The 13,274-nt window shown below is 42.6% G+C and overlaps 1 protein-coding gene across 16 annotated transcripts in view; it reads left to right on the forward strand.

Annotated features, from left to right (window-relative positions):
* Window positions 1-13,274, forward strand: part of Phtf2 (putative homeodomain transcription factor 2) — a 113,922-nt gene that overhangs the window by 52,801 nt on the left and 47,847 nt on the right. For 10 of the 16 annotated variants that reach the window (XM_087656418.1, XM_087656432.1, XM_087656423.1 and 7 more), the window contains 4 exon segments: window positions 1,697-1,753; window positions 7,803-7,872; window positions 10,121-10,279; window positions 12,303-12,468. In XM_087656418.1, coding sequence (XP_087512544.1) covers window positions 1,697-1,753; window positions 7,803-7,872; window positions 10,121-10,279; window positions 12,303-12,468 — 452 coding nt within the window. 16 annotated transcript variants of the gene reach the window in all.

Consider the following 13,274-nt stretch of genomic DNA (forward strand, 5'->3'; position numbering starts at 1 on the left):
TTATCGATATGACGCAGACACAGCCTTATTTGCAGTTATATTAGTGTGCTTCAGATCACACACTTTGGAGGACTGAGGGATGCACAGGGGAACAATGACAACTCGTATGAGATTACAGAGTCCAAAACACTAAGTGTTTTCCTAATTGTAGATGTGCTGTCTGTGTAAGATTCCTGTCCTACCCGGGGAGTATCATTGCAGTTGTTGTTTTAGATTTTGGATGACACTAAAGCAGGGATGTGGTTAATTTCTTCATGAACTTTGATGAGAATTGTAGTTGAACTTGACCCTGCCATTGAATTTTATGTAGCAGAAATACAGAAAGAACAGCTATCAGGTTTTGTGACTTAGACCGTCCAGGTGCTTCTATGACAGTTGCAAAACAGAAACTGAGAAGCCTGTCAAGTCATTTGTATGTTGGCTGCTCAGCTCTGCATCTTGTTTCTGATCCATGGTCCTGAGACCCACAATGCATCAATTGTAGTGGGGACTGCCCTTCCTCTCCCCATTAGTCTCAGAGTAGAAGTTTCTCCAGTCAAACAACCCATGTCATCATATGGGTTCCATAGGACTGCCCTCCCACCAAGCCTTTTGGGTTGCTCTTACAAGAGTATCTGAGTATAAAGTACCTCAGTCTTCAAAAGGCCACCCCCTTATACACTGCTCTTATACGGAGCCTGTGGTTGTTGGCGGTGGTGCCTTACGTTAGACTGAGTGTGGTTTTAGGGTTGTGGCAAAGGTATCTCTGTGTCTGTGTACTCGAATCACCTTGAAATAAAAGTGTTCTTTAAAACAGAACTTGGGCCGTTTTCACATATGAAAATAGCATTTGGAAAACAATAATTTAAACACATTAGTATGTAACTCTCTAGTAGTTTGGGTTATTGGTTCACCAAAATATTTGATGTGTTGGAATGGTTGGTTGTACTATTTTGTTTTATCTGTATGGGTGCTTGGCCTTCATGTATGACCAGTTGAGCATTTTTTTGTTGTTGTTTTTTTTTTAGGGTTTTTTGTTTGTTTGTTTTCGTTTGGATACAGAGAATTAAGTGGAATCTCAAGACAGTAAGATTTAAGCAAATAATTTAAATAAACACCAGAGAATGACTGCTCATCCTGCCCTGGTCAAAGCTGAGTTCAAACACCTTTCCAGTCCAGTAGGAACAGACAAGGAACCGTATCTTGCTTCTTGTCTTTTGACCTCTCTCCCCAGTTTGCTGACTTAAACTGATGTGCTGGCTCACTTATGTAATCTCAGCACTCGGGATGCTGGCCTAGGAGGTTGCATGAGCGTGAGTCCAGTCAGGCTATGAGCTGTCTGAAAAAGAAACAACCCTGTGATCTTAATGTCGTGAGTTTGTCATTTGGGAGATTTTGTGTTTCCTCTTGTCCATACTAATACTGTAGTAATTTTGTTTATTTAAACTGGTTTTCATATTGACTGTTATCTTGTGTTTCTTTTTAACCTCATCCTCATATTTCTGTAATATCCAGCAACGGTACCGTGAACCTGGAAGTTTTCATTCTCTACCAAGCAGCAAGGATGCTGCTAGTACTGGCCCTTCTGTAGGCAGCTCACTGAGAGCCATGCAGCACTGCGCTGCGCTGCCCGCTGTCATCCGTGGCAGAGCCACATCTAAGGAGCAGGAGGAGCATTGACAAATGCTCACTTAACACAGTGTTGTCTTCTTCACAGATCGGAGCCTATGATCAACAAATATGGGAAAAGTCTGTTGAACAAAGAGAAATCAAGGTACCAGCTTTGTTTTGTTTATTCTGAAACATTATCTAAATTGTCAGTCACTTTGTCATCCCATTGTCTTTACTATGTTAGCTACTATTATTCTGTCTGACCCTTTAAGACATAAGCCTCTGATTCCAGTCTTGTCTTTTTACTTTGCTTTACTCTGTAGCACCTTCCCTTCTTTTTACTGGTCATGTTTTGCCAGCTTTCCCCCTTTCACCTGTCACCTTCTACTTCTAGTTTGCTTTTCTTCCCCCTGATGCTGTCCTTGCTCTGTACAGTTTATTAAACTGGTAAGTGTTTCAGGATGTTCGCCCCCGCGTGATTCTGCGAGCGCTGCTGTGCTTCATAGGAGTCTGCTTTTCGATGCTACTAACAGAGTGACTTGGGTGCAAAAGAGTTGCTGAATTTCAAAAGGAATTTAGGAAAACAGACTATTGACTCAGATGCTTTTAGTGGGCATTTTCCTCTGGACCACGCGATTACTGGTCTGATCCTTATAGGATGTTCTCGTACGCTCTCTTGCTGGCATGAAAAACAGTTTTAAAACTAATTTGTTGTCTCTCAGCATTCTTTGATAATAAATTTTATATATTTTCATTTGCATAGATACTAATCAGTATGTCCTTGCACGAGCTAAGTGTAATTTGGGCCTGGAGAATGTTACTGTAATCACTTGCCATTTTCTATAGAAATATTAGATTAAGAGCTAATGTTTATAGATACTCAAAAATCTGCTCAAAAGATTTCTCACTGTTCAGCCTGCATCATCTATGAAAGAGCAACTAATTCTTTGATATTTAATAATTTTAATCTTTAATGTTTTTATGAAGGATACATTCATTTAGCAAAGTCCTAACATTTTAAAATAAGACTAAAGGTCATGTGGATGGAGAGATGAATAAGCTATAATTTCTAAGGCCAGTGTGTTATTATAGATAAGATAAAATCACTGAATAGATTGGCCTGTGTGCATTCTTTGCAGGGCCATGCAGAAGGAAATGTGTGAGGAGGTTAGGGAAGATTGCGTAGTCAGCAGCTTGTAAGAGGAGTTCGACACATGGTGGACAGATAGGAAAGACATACCAGATAGATGAAGGGCATATGAAAGTATCCAGGAAGGGAGGGAGGGAGGGAGGGGACACTGAGGAAGGAAGCCTTGAGTATGTGACTTGGCAGTTGGGTTGAGGAAGAAGATGAAGGTGATAAGCAGTAAAGCAGGAAAGAAGAACAAGTCAGCATGTGAAGGCTGTGATGGGAGACCTTACCCAAGCCATAGCTAACTTTGTAACAGCTGGGAAGACACGGACGGGTTTTAAGCAGAAAGTTAAAATTATATTTCTATAAATTCCTTAAGGCAGTGATAGGTATGATAGGAAATATTGGAAGAGAGATTTAAAATTGTTTTGGAAATAGCCAGGCAGATCTTGGGAGTCCTAGGCATGTAACCTTTGCATATGGATAGATATGTATGTTGTACATATTAGGTACTATGTGTATCTTCCTTAGGCATTTTACATATTATATAGATAGAGTCTACGTATAAGTAGACTTTCATTGAATGATGAAAAAATGGCCAAGAACAGAACATTGAAATGCCAGTATTTAATGAGTATGAGAAGACAGAAGGAAAAATAGGAAATCCATTAGCAAAGAGTCTGATGATGTGTCAAGAAGAGCTAAAAGTGAGGTGCCTGAGAGAGATGGCTTAGTGTTTACGGGGTCTGGCTGCTCTTCCGATCTCTCAGGTTTGCTTCCCAGCGCAGTCCAGTTGCAGGGAGTTGTACTCTCCTGGCTTCCAGGGCCATTGCAAGTACATGGAGCACAGACACACATGCAAAACTAAAGTCAATATTCAAAACAAAAAAGAGGATGGGGAAGAGAAGAGAGAGTAGAGAAGAAGAGCTGGACTAGGCAAATGAGTAAGAAAGTTACAGAGCTGCAGTTGCTCAAAAAAAAAAAAGGTGCCGAGAAGGTTGTGGAGAAAACAAAACTCCATTGCCCACGATAACTGTAGCAATGTAAATTAGTACAGCCAGTACAGAAAATCCAAAGTGAAAGTACCCTCTTATCCAGCAATTATTCAGAGTTATAAATCTGGAGGAAATAAAGTCAGTAGTCCGTCAAGGAAGTATCCAAATGTCCATACTTTTTTTTTTTTTTTTTTTTTGGTTCTTTTTTTTCGGAGCTGGGGACCGAACCCAGGGCCTTGTGCTTCCTAGGCAAGCGCTCTACCACTGAGCTAAATCCCCAACCCCCCCAAATGTCCATTCTTATTACCACACTATCCACAATAGCTAGGAAGTGGGGATCTAAGTCTCCCACAATGAGTGACGGCTCCCCGGTATAGGGGAGCAGTTATGCAGCCATAAGACAGCATTGAGTCCTATAACTTATAAGCATATGAATTCAGTTGAGCTAGTTTTAGTTACTGTTCTTTTGCTGTGATGACACACAAGGCAACTTTAAAAAGGAATCATTCAATTGGGGATGTTTTTTCCAGTTTTCGGGGGTTAGTCCATGATCATCGTGGCAGGGCGCTTGCAGGTCTATTGAACTGTGCATGGGGTCCCCATGGAGGAATTAAAGAAAGAACTGAAGGAGCTGAAGGGGTTTGCAACCCCATAGGAAGAACAACAACATCAACCAACCAAACCCCCACAGAGCTCCCAGGGACTAAACCACCGGAGTACACATGGACAGACCCATGGCTCCAGCTGCATATGAAGCAGAGGATGGCCTTGTTGGGCATCATTGGGAGGAGAGGCCCTCAGTCCTGTGAAGGCTCAATGGAAATGCCAGGGGGGGACCATTCTCATTCCAACCACTAGAGAGCTAACTATGTTTCGTGAAATAAGCCAGCCACAGAGCAACAGGAACTGCACAGGCTCATATGAGGATTTGAATATTCTCATCATAAATAAGTGACATGCCTGTTTACCGTGATTTAAATGTTTTGCAATGCATGCCTCAAAACATCACATGATGCCCCATAACTATGTACGTTTATGAAGTTTATGGAGGGTATAAGGGTCTGGAATTAAACGAGTATCAGTGTCCTTGGTAGAATATGAAGGTGATGGTATCTCTGAACACAAGCTCTCTAGGAGTTTCTATGTCATTATCCATGTACGTGGAACCTTCTGGAACTTCCTGCCCCAGGGCTATGGCTTTCTTGGAATAGATTATCAGCTTCCTGCTGAAGCCTGCCTGACCCTTGAGGATTGGTTACACGGGTACTCCTGCAATCTTTTTCATATGTTCCTGAGTGCAGTTTTCTGCCTGCTTTCCTCGCTTCAGCCTCTCACAGGCCAGGCAGGCACTCTCCACAAGGAGCACCCGCAGCCTGTACTTCCTGTTATTTTCTCTTTGAAGGCTCGCAGTTATAGTTAGTTTGCAAAGCTGTGTTAATTTATAAAAATGTATAAACCAAATAAAATAAAAAGCTTAATCCAAAACAATGTAAACTTTCCATTAATAATGTCCACTTAATTAGAATCATGTCTTATGGAATACTCATACCCTTGGTGATAGGATCTCTTATTTTTGTGACTAAAATTATTAATTCTTTGGTGAAGGTTTTTGCCTAAGATGCTAAAAATATTCTTAAAGGCTACCTTCAAGTAGCTTTTACTTATTTACTTGTTTATTCATTTTTATTTTTGAGATGTGGTCTCACCGTGTATCCCTGGCTGGCCTCTTACTATGTAGATCAGGATAGACTCAAACTCACAGAAATCCACCTGCCTTGCCTATCAAGTGTTGGGATTAAAAGTATGTCATCATAGACTCACGGTGGATTTTACTGAAGCTGGCAGCTGTAGTGTGGCTCGACAGTACAGTGAGTTCAAAGTCACGTCACAAGATGTGAGCCAGGGGATGACTCTTCCACCTATAAGAATAAAACAACTGACCGTGTCCCGTACAAGGAGGCTTAGTTTTAAAATGATCCTGAAAAAAACCTGTAGGTGTACAGCAGTGAATGATGCTTCAGATTGACAGAAAGGTTGTTATTAAATTGATAAGGAAAAATTATAAAAAATAAAATTTATAGCTGTAAATTTTTTTATACTAATAAAGACAAAAATCCCTTTATAAAATTTGTAGAAGTTAAAATGGTTCCTTACTATTAAAATTGTATTCAGATGTGCAGCTTAAGAAAAGGCCGAGAACATATATAGTCTCTGAACTGCTCGATAGTGACAGTAAATAAAATGACATGGCTACAGTTGTTTATTATTATCATCATCACCAATCTTCCTCATCCTACTTTCTAGATAGTCACCATGACAACCGAGTATGAATACTGAACTTCTGGTGGGTCCTTTGGGCCTTCGTCACTACACCACTAACTAGCTAGTCAGCACATACTATTATATGTTTTTCTCCTGAAGACACTACTGATTTACTGATCACCGTGTCTTGTAATTCTAGCACCAGAATTGCTGAGGACAGGGCATCAAGAATTCAAGGGAAGCCTTGGTTACATAGTGAATCCAGGCTGGCCTGGTACAGGAGAACCAGTCTACAGACACTTTATTCAATGCATAGCACTGATTTCCTTAGTAGCTCTCTAATTCCTGCCTAAGCATAAATTACCTGACCTTTTCTCTGAAAGCACTCCACAGTGTACATACACTTGGCAACATTATACAACACTGAAGACTTGTCCGTGGACTTTTTTACACAACAGAATTCACACACACACACACACACACACACACACACACGTTAAAAACACTAAGTAGTTGGTATGAAGGACAGTTGGTAATAGCAGTGGGTACTGAGACAGGAAGGCAGTGTGCTGCTCTGTGGAGCTCAGTTGGAATGTGTGTCAGGGGATCTTAAAAACATGTGGGTTTTTGTTTTTGTTTCTTGTTATTGCCACTTCGTGCATGTCAAATGAGACAGAACCAGAGAGTATGTATCTGAGTATAAGTAATAGTGAATGAGTTTGTAGCTAGAGAATTTGCAAACATGAGGACCAACCGTATAAGGAAATACTGTTACTGTACTGTTCATGCAGAACCTTCTCCTTTGTTTCGTTTGTATCTCTGTGGAGTTTCTAACCTGAAATGGGCAGAACACGTGAGGGGTTCTGATGCTAACTGCAATTTCACTCGGGGTGCACTCTCAGTTCAGACATGTCAGTTAACTCAGATTTATGATGTCCTCTGCTTGCTCTATGCAAAAAGTTGTTGGCTTTCAGGGGCCATTGTCATGGAGTGGGACCAGAGGACCACTGCACAATTGCTTGCTTTACTGAGAGATAATCTGACAGTCCTTTAAACCCTGTGTCATCTCTCAGCAATTGGTTCCTGAGGACTTTAGTCTAAGCTTGTCCAGTTCTTAGCTTAGGATAATTTATTTTCCTCTAGTTTTGTTCTCCCCGCTAAGTTTTGCCTTGCACTCTTTAGTGATGGCAGAAATTTGGTGTTAATTAAAATCCACTAATCTCGATTTTAAATTAATTCAGTCTATGACAACTGTTTTCCATGACCTCTCTTTCTGGTCATAGTATCTGAAGTTCTGAAGCGATGAGATGATGACATTACGGTCTGGTCAGTAGTTGGCAGTTGAGATGTCCACCCTCTTGGTGGTTCTGCTGGTATCACCCTACGTGCTATTACCTGCTGAGAAATCTGCACCTCGTCCTGTCCTCAGCGGCACCTCCAGCATCACATCTTGAGTGCGTTGGGCCCAGTTCTCCCTTAACCTCACTCTTGTCTTACTGGTCTAAGGCTGGCAGTCTCCTAGGTCATCCAGGGCCTAAGCTGTATGCTCATATTGCTTGGTGTATGACGTCTTTGATTTGAAAGTTTCCTGTCCATAATAAATAGGCTTTGCATGTTACACGTATCTCTAATCATTTCTTTTGGAAAGTAATAAAATTTGGAATGCTGTAATGTGTTCCATTTGTAACAAATCTTTAATATATCTTTTTAGTTAGCAGGTTATTCAGGATTTTGTTTTAAATTGAAACCCTTATATAAGTTTGCTATTTTGTATTTAAACTAAATATATTTAGAATTCTTAGACTGCTTTGAATATATTGCAGGGCTTAAGGAATAAACCAAAGAAAACAGCACATGTGAAACCAGACCTCATCGACGTTGATCTTGTGAGAGGTGAGTCTGGGATGAGTAACTGCAATGCCATGCACAGTGCACCTGAGAGGCAGACAGCTCACAGTAGTGTAGATACGGACCTGTGCAGAAATAAAGGCATGTGCAGTGTACACGAGGGCAGCAGTAGCATACATGAGAGAAAATAGAGACACCAACTTGGTTTTCCTTCCTTGAAATATGATTTCAGGGAATGGTGTAGAAGAATAACAGTTCCTGTTTGCACAGCATACCAAGGACTTACTATTCAATTTAAATTATGGTTAGGTGTTGTGGCAGATAGCTAATGACCCTGGCACTCAAAACAAACAAACAAGTAAGTGAGCGAGTGAGTGGGTGAGTGATTGGGTGAGTGAGTGGGTGAGTGAGTGGGTGAGTGAGTGGGTGAGTGAGTGGGTGAGTGAGTGGGTGAGTGAGTGAGTGAGTGGGTGAGTGGGTGAGTGAGTGGGTGAGTGGGTGAGTGAGTGGGTGAGTGAGTGGGTGAGTGAGTGGGTGAGTGAGTGGGTGAGTGAGTGGGTGAGTGAGTGGGTGAGTGAGTGGGTGAGTGAGTGGGTGAGTGAGTGAGTGGGTGAGTGAGTGAGTGAGTGAGTGGGTGAGTGAGTGGGTGGGTGAGTGGGTGAGTGGGTGAGTGAGTGGGTGAGTGAGTGGGTGGGTGAGTGGGTGAGTGAGTGGGTGGGTGAGTGGATGAGTGAGTGAGTGGGTGAGTGAGTGAGTGGGTGAGTGGGTGGGTGAGTGAGTGGGTGGGTGAGTGAATGAGTGAGTGGGTGGGTGAGCGGGTGAGTGGGTGAGTGAGTGAGTGGGTGGGTGAGTGGGTGAGTGAGTGGGTGGGTGAGTGGGTGAGTGAGTGGGTGAGTGAGTGGGTGAGTGAGTGAGTGAGTGGGTGAGTGAGTGAGTGAGTGAGTGGGTGAGTGAGTGAGTGGGTGAGTGAGTGAGTGAGTGAGTGAGTGAGTTGGTGAGTGAGTGAGTGAGTGGGTGAGTGAGTGAGTGAGTGAGTGGGTGGGTGAGTGGGTGAGTGAGTGAGTGGGTGAGTGGGTGAGTGAGTGAGTGAGTGAGTGAGTTGGTGAGTGAGTGAGTGAGTGAGTTGGTGAGTGAGTGGGTGAGTGGGTGAGTGAGTGAGTGAGTGGGTGAGTGAGTGGGTGAGTGAGTGGGTGAGTGAGTGAGTGGGTGAGTGAGTGAGTGAGTGGGTGAGTGAGTGAGTGAGTGGGTGAGTGAGTGGGTGAGTGAGTGAGTGGGTGAGTGAGTGAGTGGGTGAGTGAGTGAGTGAGTGAGTGGGTGAGTGGGTGAGTGAATAAAAGAAACAACGTGGGGTTGGGGATTTAGCTCAGTGGTAGAGCGCTTGCCTAGGAAGCACAAGGCCCTGGGTTCGGTCCCCAGCTCCGAAAAAAAGAACCAAAAAAAAAAAAAAAAAAAAAGAAAAAAAAAAAAGAAACAACGTAAAAACCCGGTCACATTTGGTAACTCTATCTAATGTAGAACTAAACTGTGTAGATCATGCTGGCTTTAAAGTCACCAAGAGTCACCCAGCTCTGCCTCTCGTGTGAAAGATACATGAGTACATGTGGAGGCTGGAGGTTCCTCTGGTGTCCTCCTGGACCATCACTTACTGAGGCAGCGTCTCTTCCCTAGCCTAGAGCAGTCGCTCTCAACCTTCCTAATGCTGTCTGCCACACTTTAATACAGTGCCTCCTGTTCCAGTGACCCCCAACCCAAACATTATCTCCGCTGCTACTTCCTAACTGTAGTTTCCTACTACATAGTGTAGCTGCTGTAATTTCACGACCTCAAAGGGGTTAGAACCCACAGGGTGAGAACTGCTGGCCAAGAACTTGCCAGTTTGGTTCGTTTGCCCCCAGGCATCCCTTGTCCGGTTTCAGAGTGTGGGATTACAGCTTGGCCACTCACTGTGGATGTCGGGCATCTGAGCTCCAGGCCTTGCTTTACTCAGTGGGCACACCCCCTTTACTAATTATAATTCCTAATGAGTTAAAGTAAGTCCTAGCTTAATGAAGTATGGGTAGGAAACCCTGTTACTTCAGCTGATGAACGTTTTCAAAGTATATTTTGAATATGATGTCTGAATGAGTAAGATTGCTTTTTAAAAATGACCACTATCCCATCTTAGATATTTCTTAGTCATAGAATAGAATAAAATTATATGCCATTTGTTGTTTTTCAAACATTGAATTTATTTTTGTAGGCAGTTAAAGGTTGGTTCGTGGAGTCTGCCATTATAATTTACTTTTTTTCTCAGGGTCTGCATTTGCTAAGGCAAAGCCTGAAAGTCCTTGGACGGCTCTGACTAGAAAAGGGATTGTTCGAGTTGTGTTTTTCCCCTTCTTCTTCCGGTGGTGGCTACAAGTGACATCGAAGGTCATCTTCTCCTGGCTTCTTGTTCTCTATCTTCTTCAAGGTATAATTAAGTAATGGAAATATATGTGCTTTTTATTTTGAGGGTGTTGTATTTAATGATATTAAGGCTTTGTTCTAAACATTTTCTATTATTGTGCATGAAGTAGCTATTGCTATATTACATACAAACTATTTGAATATTAAAAATATTTAAAGGCAGTAGGTAATGGGGCTCGAGTTAGATTCCTGGGGCCAGTATGGTGGCATGGGAGAGAGAGAAAACTAATAACCCAGAGTTGTTCTTGACCTCACATGCTCTTTGTGTAAGGAGTGGGAGGTGGGAAGAGATGAGAGAGAAACAGGGTTTTAATTAGATAAAACCTTTAGCATCCACCACACATAGATATTTACCTTCCTTGTGTAGCATATGCTGACCTTGAACTACAGATTTAGCTTCCTGAGTTAAGATTATCACTGGAGGGCAGCATGCCTGGTTTATCCTTTTGTATATTTATTGTTGATAGCACTCTGCAGTTAACTTTCTCTGCAGACAGTGTGGCTTCTTTCCTGTCTTTACCACTGTGATTTGATCTGCGCAGCCACTCGGTAAATGCTATTTCAGATTCCTACTTAGTATCTACAGTAACCCGGCAGAGTGGGAAGACCGTCACTCATCTACCTGTGTGGACACGGCACTTGGGAACCTGAGGCTCTCTGACCTCACTTCTCCCATAGACGTGTGGTCACCGAGAGCTGAGTCTAAGCACTCCGATCCCATAGCACAGATCCAGCATTCCATGAACATGCCTTGTCTGAGGGTTTTAAACTTTGATCAAGTGCTAGCTAGGTCTTACAGTTTTTAAAGACTATTTACTTCAAGTGTATGTGCAGCACATGCATGCCTGGTTCTCCAGAGGTCAGAGAGGATGCTGCACCCCCTAGACCCGGAGTTACAGGCTGCGGGGTCCTGGGGGCTGAGCTTTCTATTTGGTTGAAGCAGCTCTGGTGGAGTATGAGTGCTGCTCTGGGTAGGGCAAGGATTGCCATGAGTTCCAGGATAGCCTGGGCTGCTTAATAAGACTTCGTCTCAATAATAACAACAAAAAGGAAAGGGGGCAATTTTTGACTTTTTAAAACTCATGTAGATATCTTAAAACAAAACAAAAACTCATGCCTAGAGTTACTAACATTGTAGTGAGCTACGATTACATCTATGCCGAAAGTAGAAGAACTAAACCTGTTTCAGGAGTGTACAGGGTTTGTGTCCAGAAAGTTGAAGGAATGCAGACATGGACTCTTCTGTGTAGTGCACTGATTGACATTGATGAGGGGTCATTGGGTTTCCGGGGAAATATGTACAGGCACATTTGTGGATATAGAGCCCTGGGTTAGCTCCCCAGCACCACATAAACAAACCTGGGTACATGGGTGCACCCCTGTACTCTCACCACTGGGGAAGCAGAGGCAGGAGACTTAGAAGTTCAAGGTCATCCTTGTCTTCTTAGTTCTGGCTGGGCTGAGAAACATGAGGTCCTGTCCCGGGCTGCAAAACCTTGAGTAGGAACAAGTGTTTTGTGACTTTACCAGACACTTTCTAAAAGACTTCCTTATTGTGTGTAACAGAATAAACGTACTTGAAATTAGTATGATTTTTTTTATTGTGACCTAACCAAAAATGACCTTAGATTCGAATTCATATAATTTTTATGACAAAGCCGAGTGTGTATATTTTAGTGTTATCTATTCCAACTGTATTACTAAGTACCATGGTTAGGCAGTGGCCAACAATAAAAGAGTTGAAAGAGCCTATTTGGAGTGGAACAATGGTGGTGATGGTGTGTGAGACAATATCTCACTGTTTTCTGGCCTAACTGGATCGCCCCATGTAGACCAGCCTGTCCTTTAACTCAGGTCAGCCTCTTGAGTGGCGAGATTAAAGGCATGGTGCCACCATGCCTGGCAACATGGATGAACATTTAATTTAGGAAAAGAATTTAGTAAGAAGTATCAAAGAGTAATTTTTAAAGTTTTGAATAAGTGACTCCAGATCTACAATTAACTGTGTTTTCTCTCTCCATTTGTAGTTGCTGCAATAGTGTTATTCTGTTCCGCCCCTAGCCCGCATAGCATACCTCTAACTGAAGTGATTGGGCCAGTATGGCTGATGCTGCTGCTGGGAACTGTGCATTGCCAGATCGTGTCAACGAGAACACCCAAACCTCCTCTAAGCACAGGCGGTAAAAGAAGAAGGTACTGCTTGTCAGAAATGCAGAGATCTGTTGTGTGAATGTGGGATTTTAAAAATTTTACTTTCAGTATTTTATTTGTGTGTCTGTGTCTGTGTGTGTCTGCGCCTAGGTTCCTGTATGCAACCAGGAAGGCATCAGATCCCTGGAGCTGGCGTTGCAGGTGGTTGTGAACTGCTGGATATGGGTGCTGGGAACTGAACTTAGGTCATTTTCAAAAGCAGCAAGTGCTTTTAACCTAGGAACCATCTCTATAGCTGTTGGGATCGTTCTTAACTGCTCTTGACTTCACAGAGTCTAATGTTAATTTACAAAGTTACTCTTTCAGATCAAACTGTGAACTCCAGAGCCAGTTCCGAGGGACCAGGCTTCTGTGTGCTTACGGCCCACGTGGGTATCACATGTCTGGGTTTGTTCTTGCTGTAGTAATCTTTACTTGATTTTCTTGAGGTTCGTTTCTAATTGGCAGTACCGATACAGGAAATAGCTGTTATGTGGAATAAACTAAGTTCCACTACTGTGTCTAGCAAAACCAGAGCCAAGAACAAACAGGCTGTATGTGAAATGTCACTGGAAGCTGTTAATAATAATGTGTGCTAACAAGGCAACATGGCAAGTCTCCTCAAGTCTCCTCGCCGGCTTCCTAGCTCAGTGCTTCTGCTTTAGGATGCTTTGGAACAACGTTTCTTTCAGACACTGTGGTATTATTCATGGTTTGGGACTGTTGAGATTTCAATCCATCTCGGTTTTGAAAGGTAATACCAACATGAAGTAAATCACTTTACTTTTTTAGGTTATAATTCTCCAATC

This window comes from Rattus norvegicus, chromosome 4 (genome assembly GCF_021556685.1).
Source record: "Rattus norvegicus strain SHRSP/BbbUtx chromosome 4, alternate assembly SHRSP_T2T, whole genome shotgun sequence".
Lineage (NCBI taxonomy): Eukaryota > Metazoa > Chordata > Mammalia > Rodentia > Muridae > Rattus > Rattus norvegicus.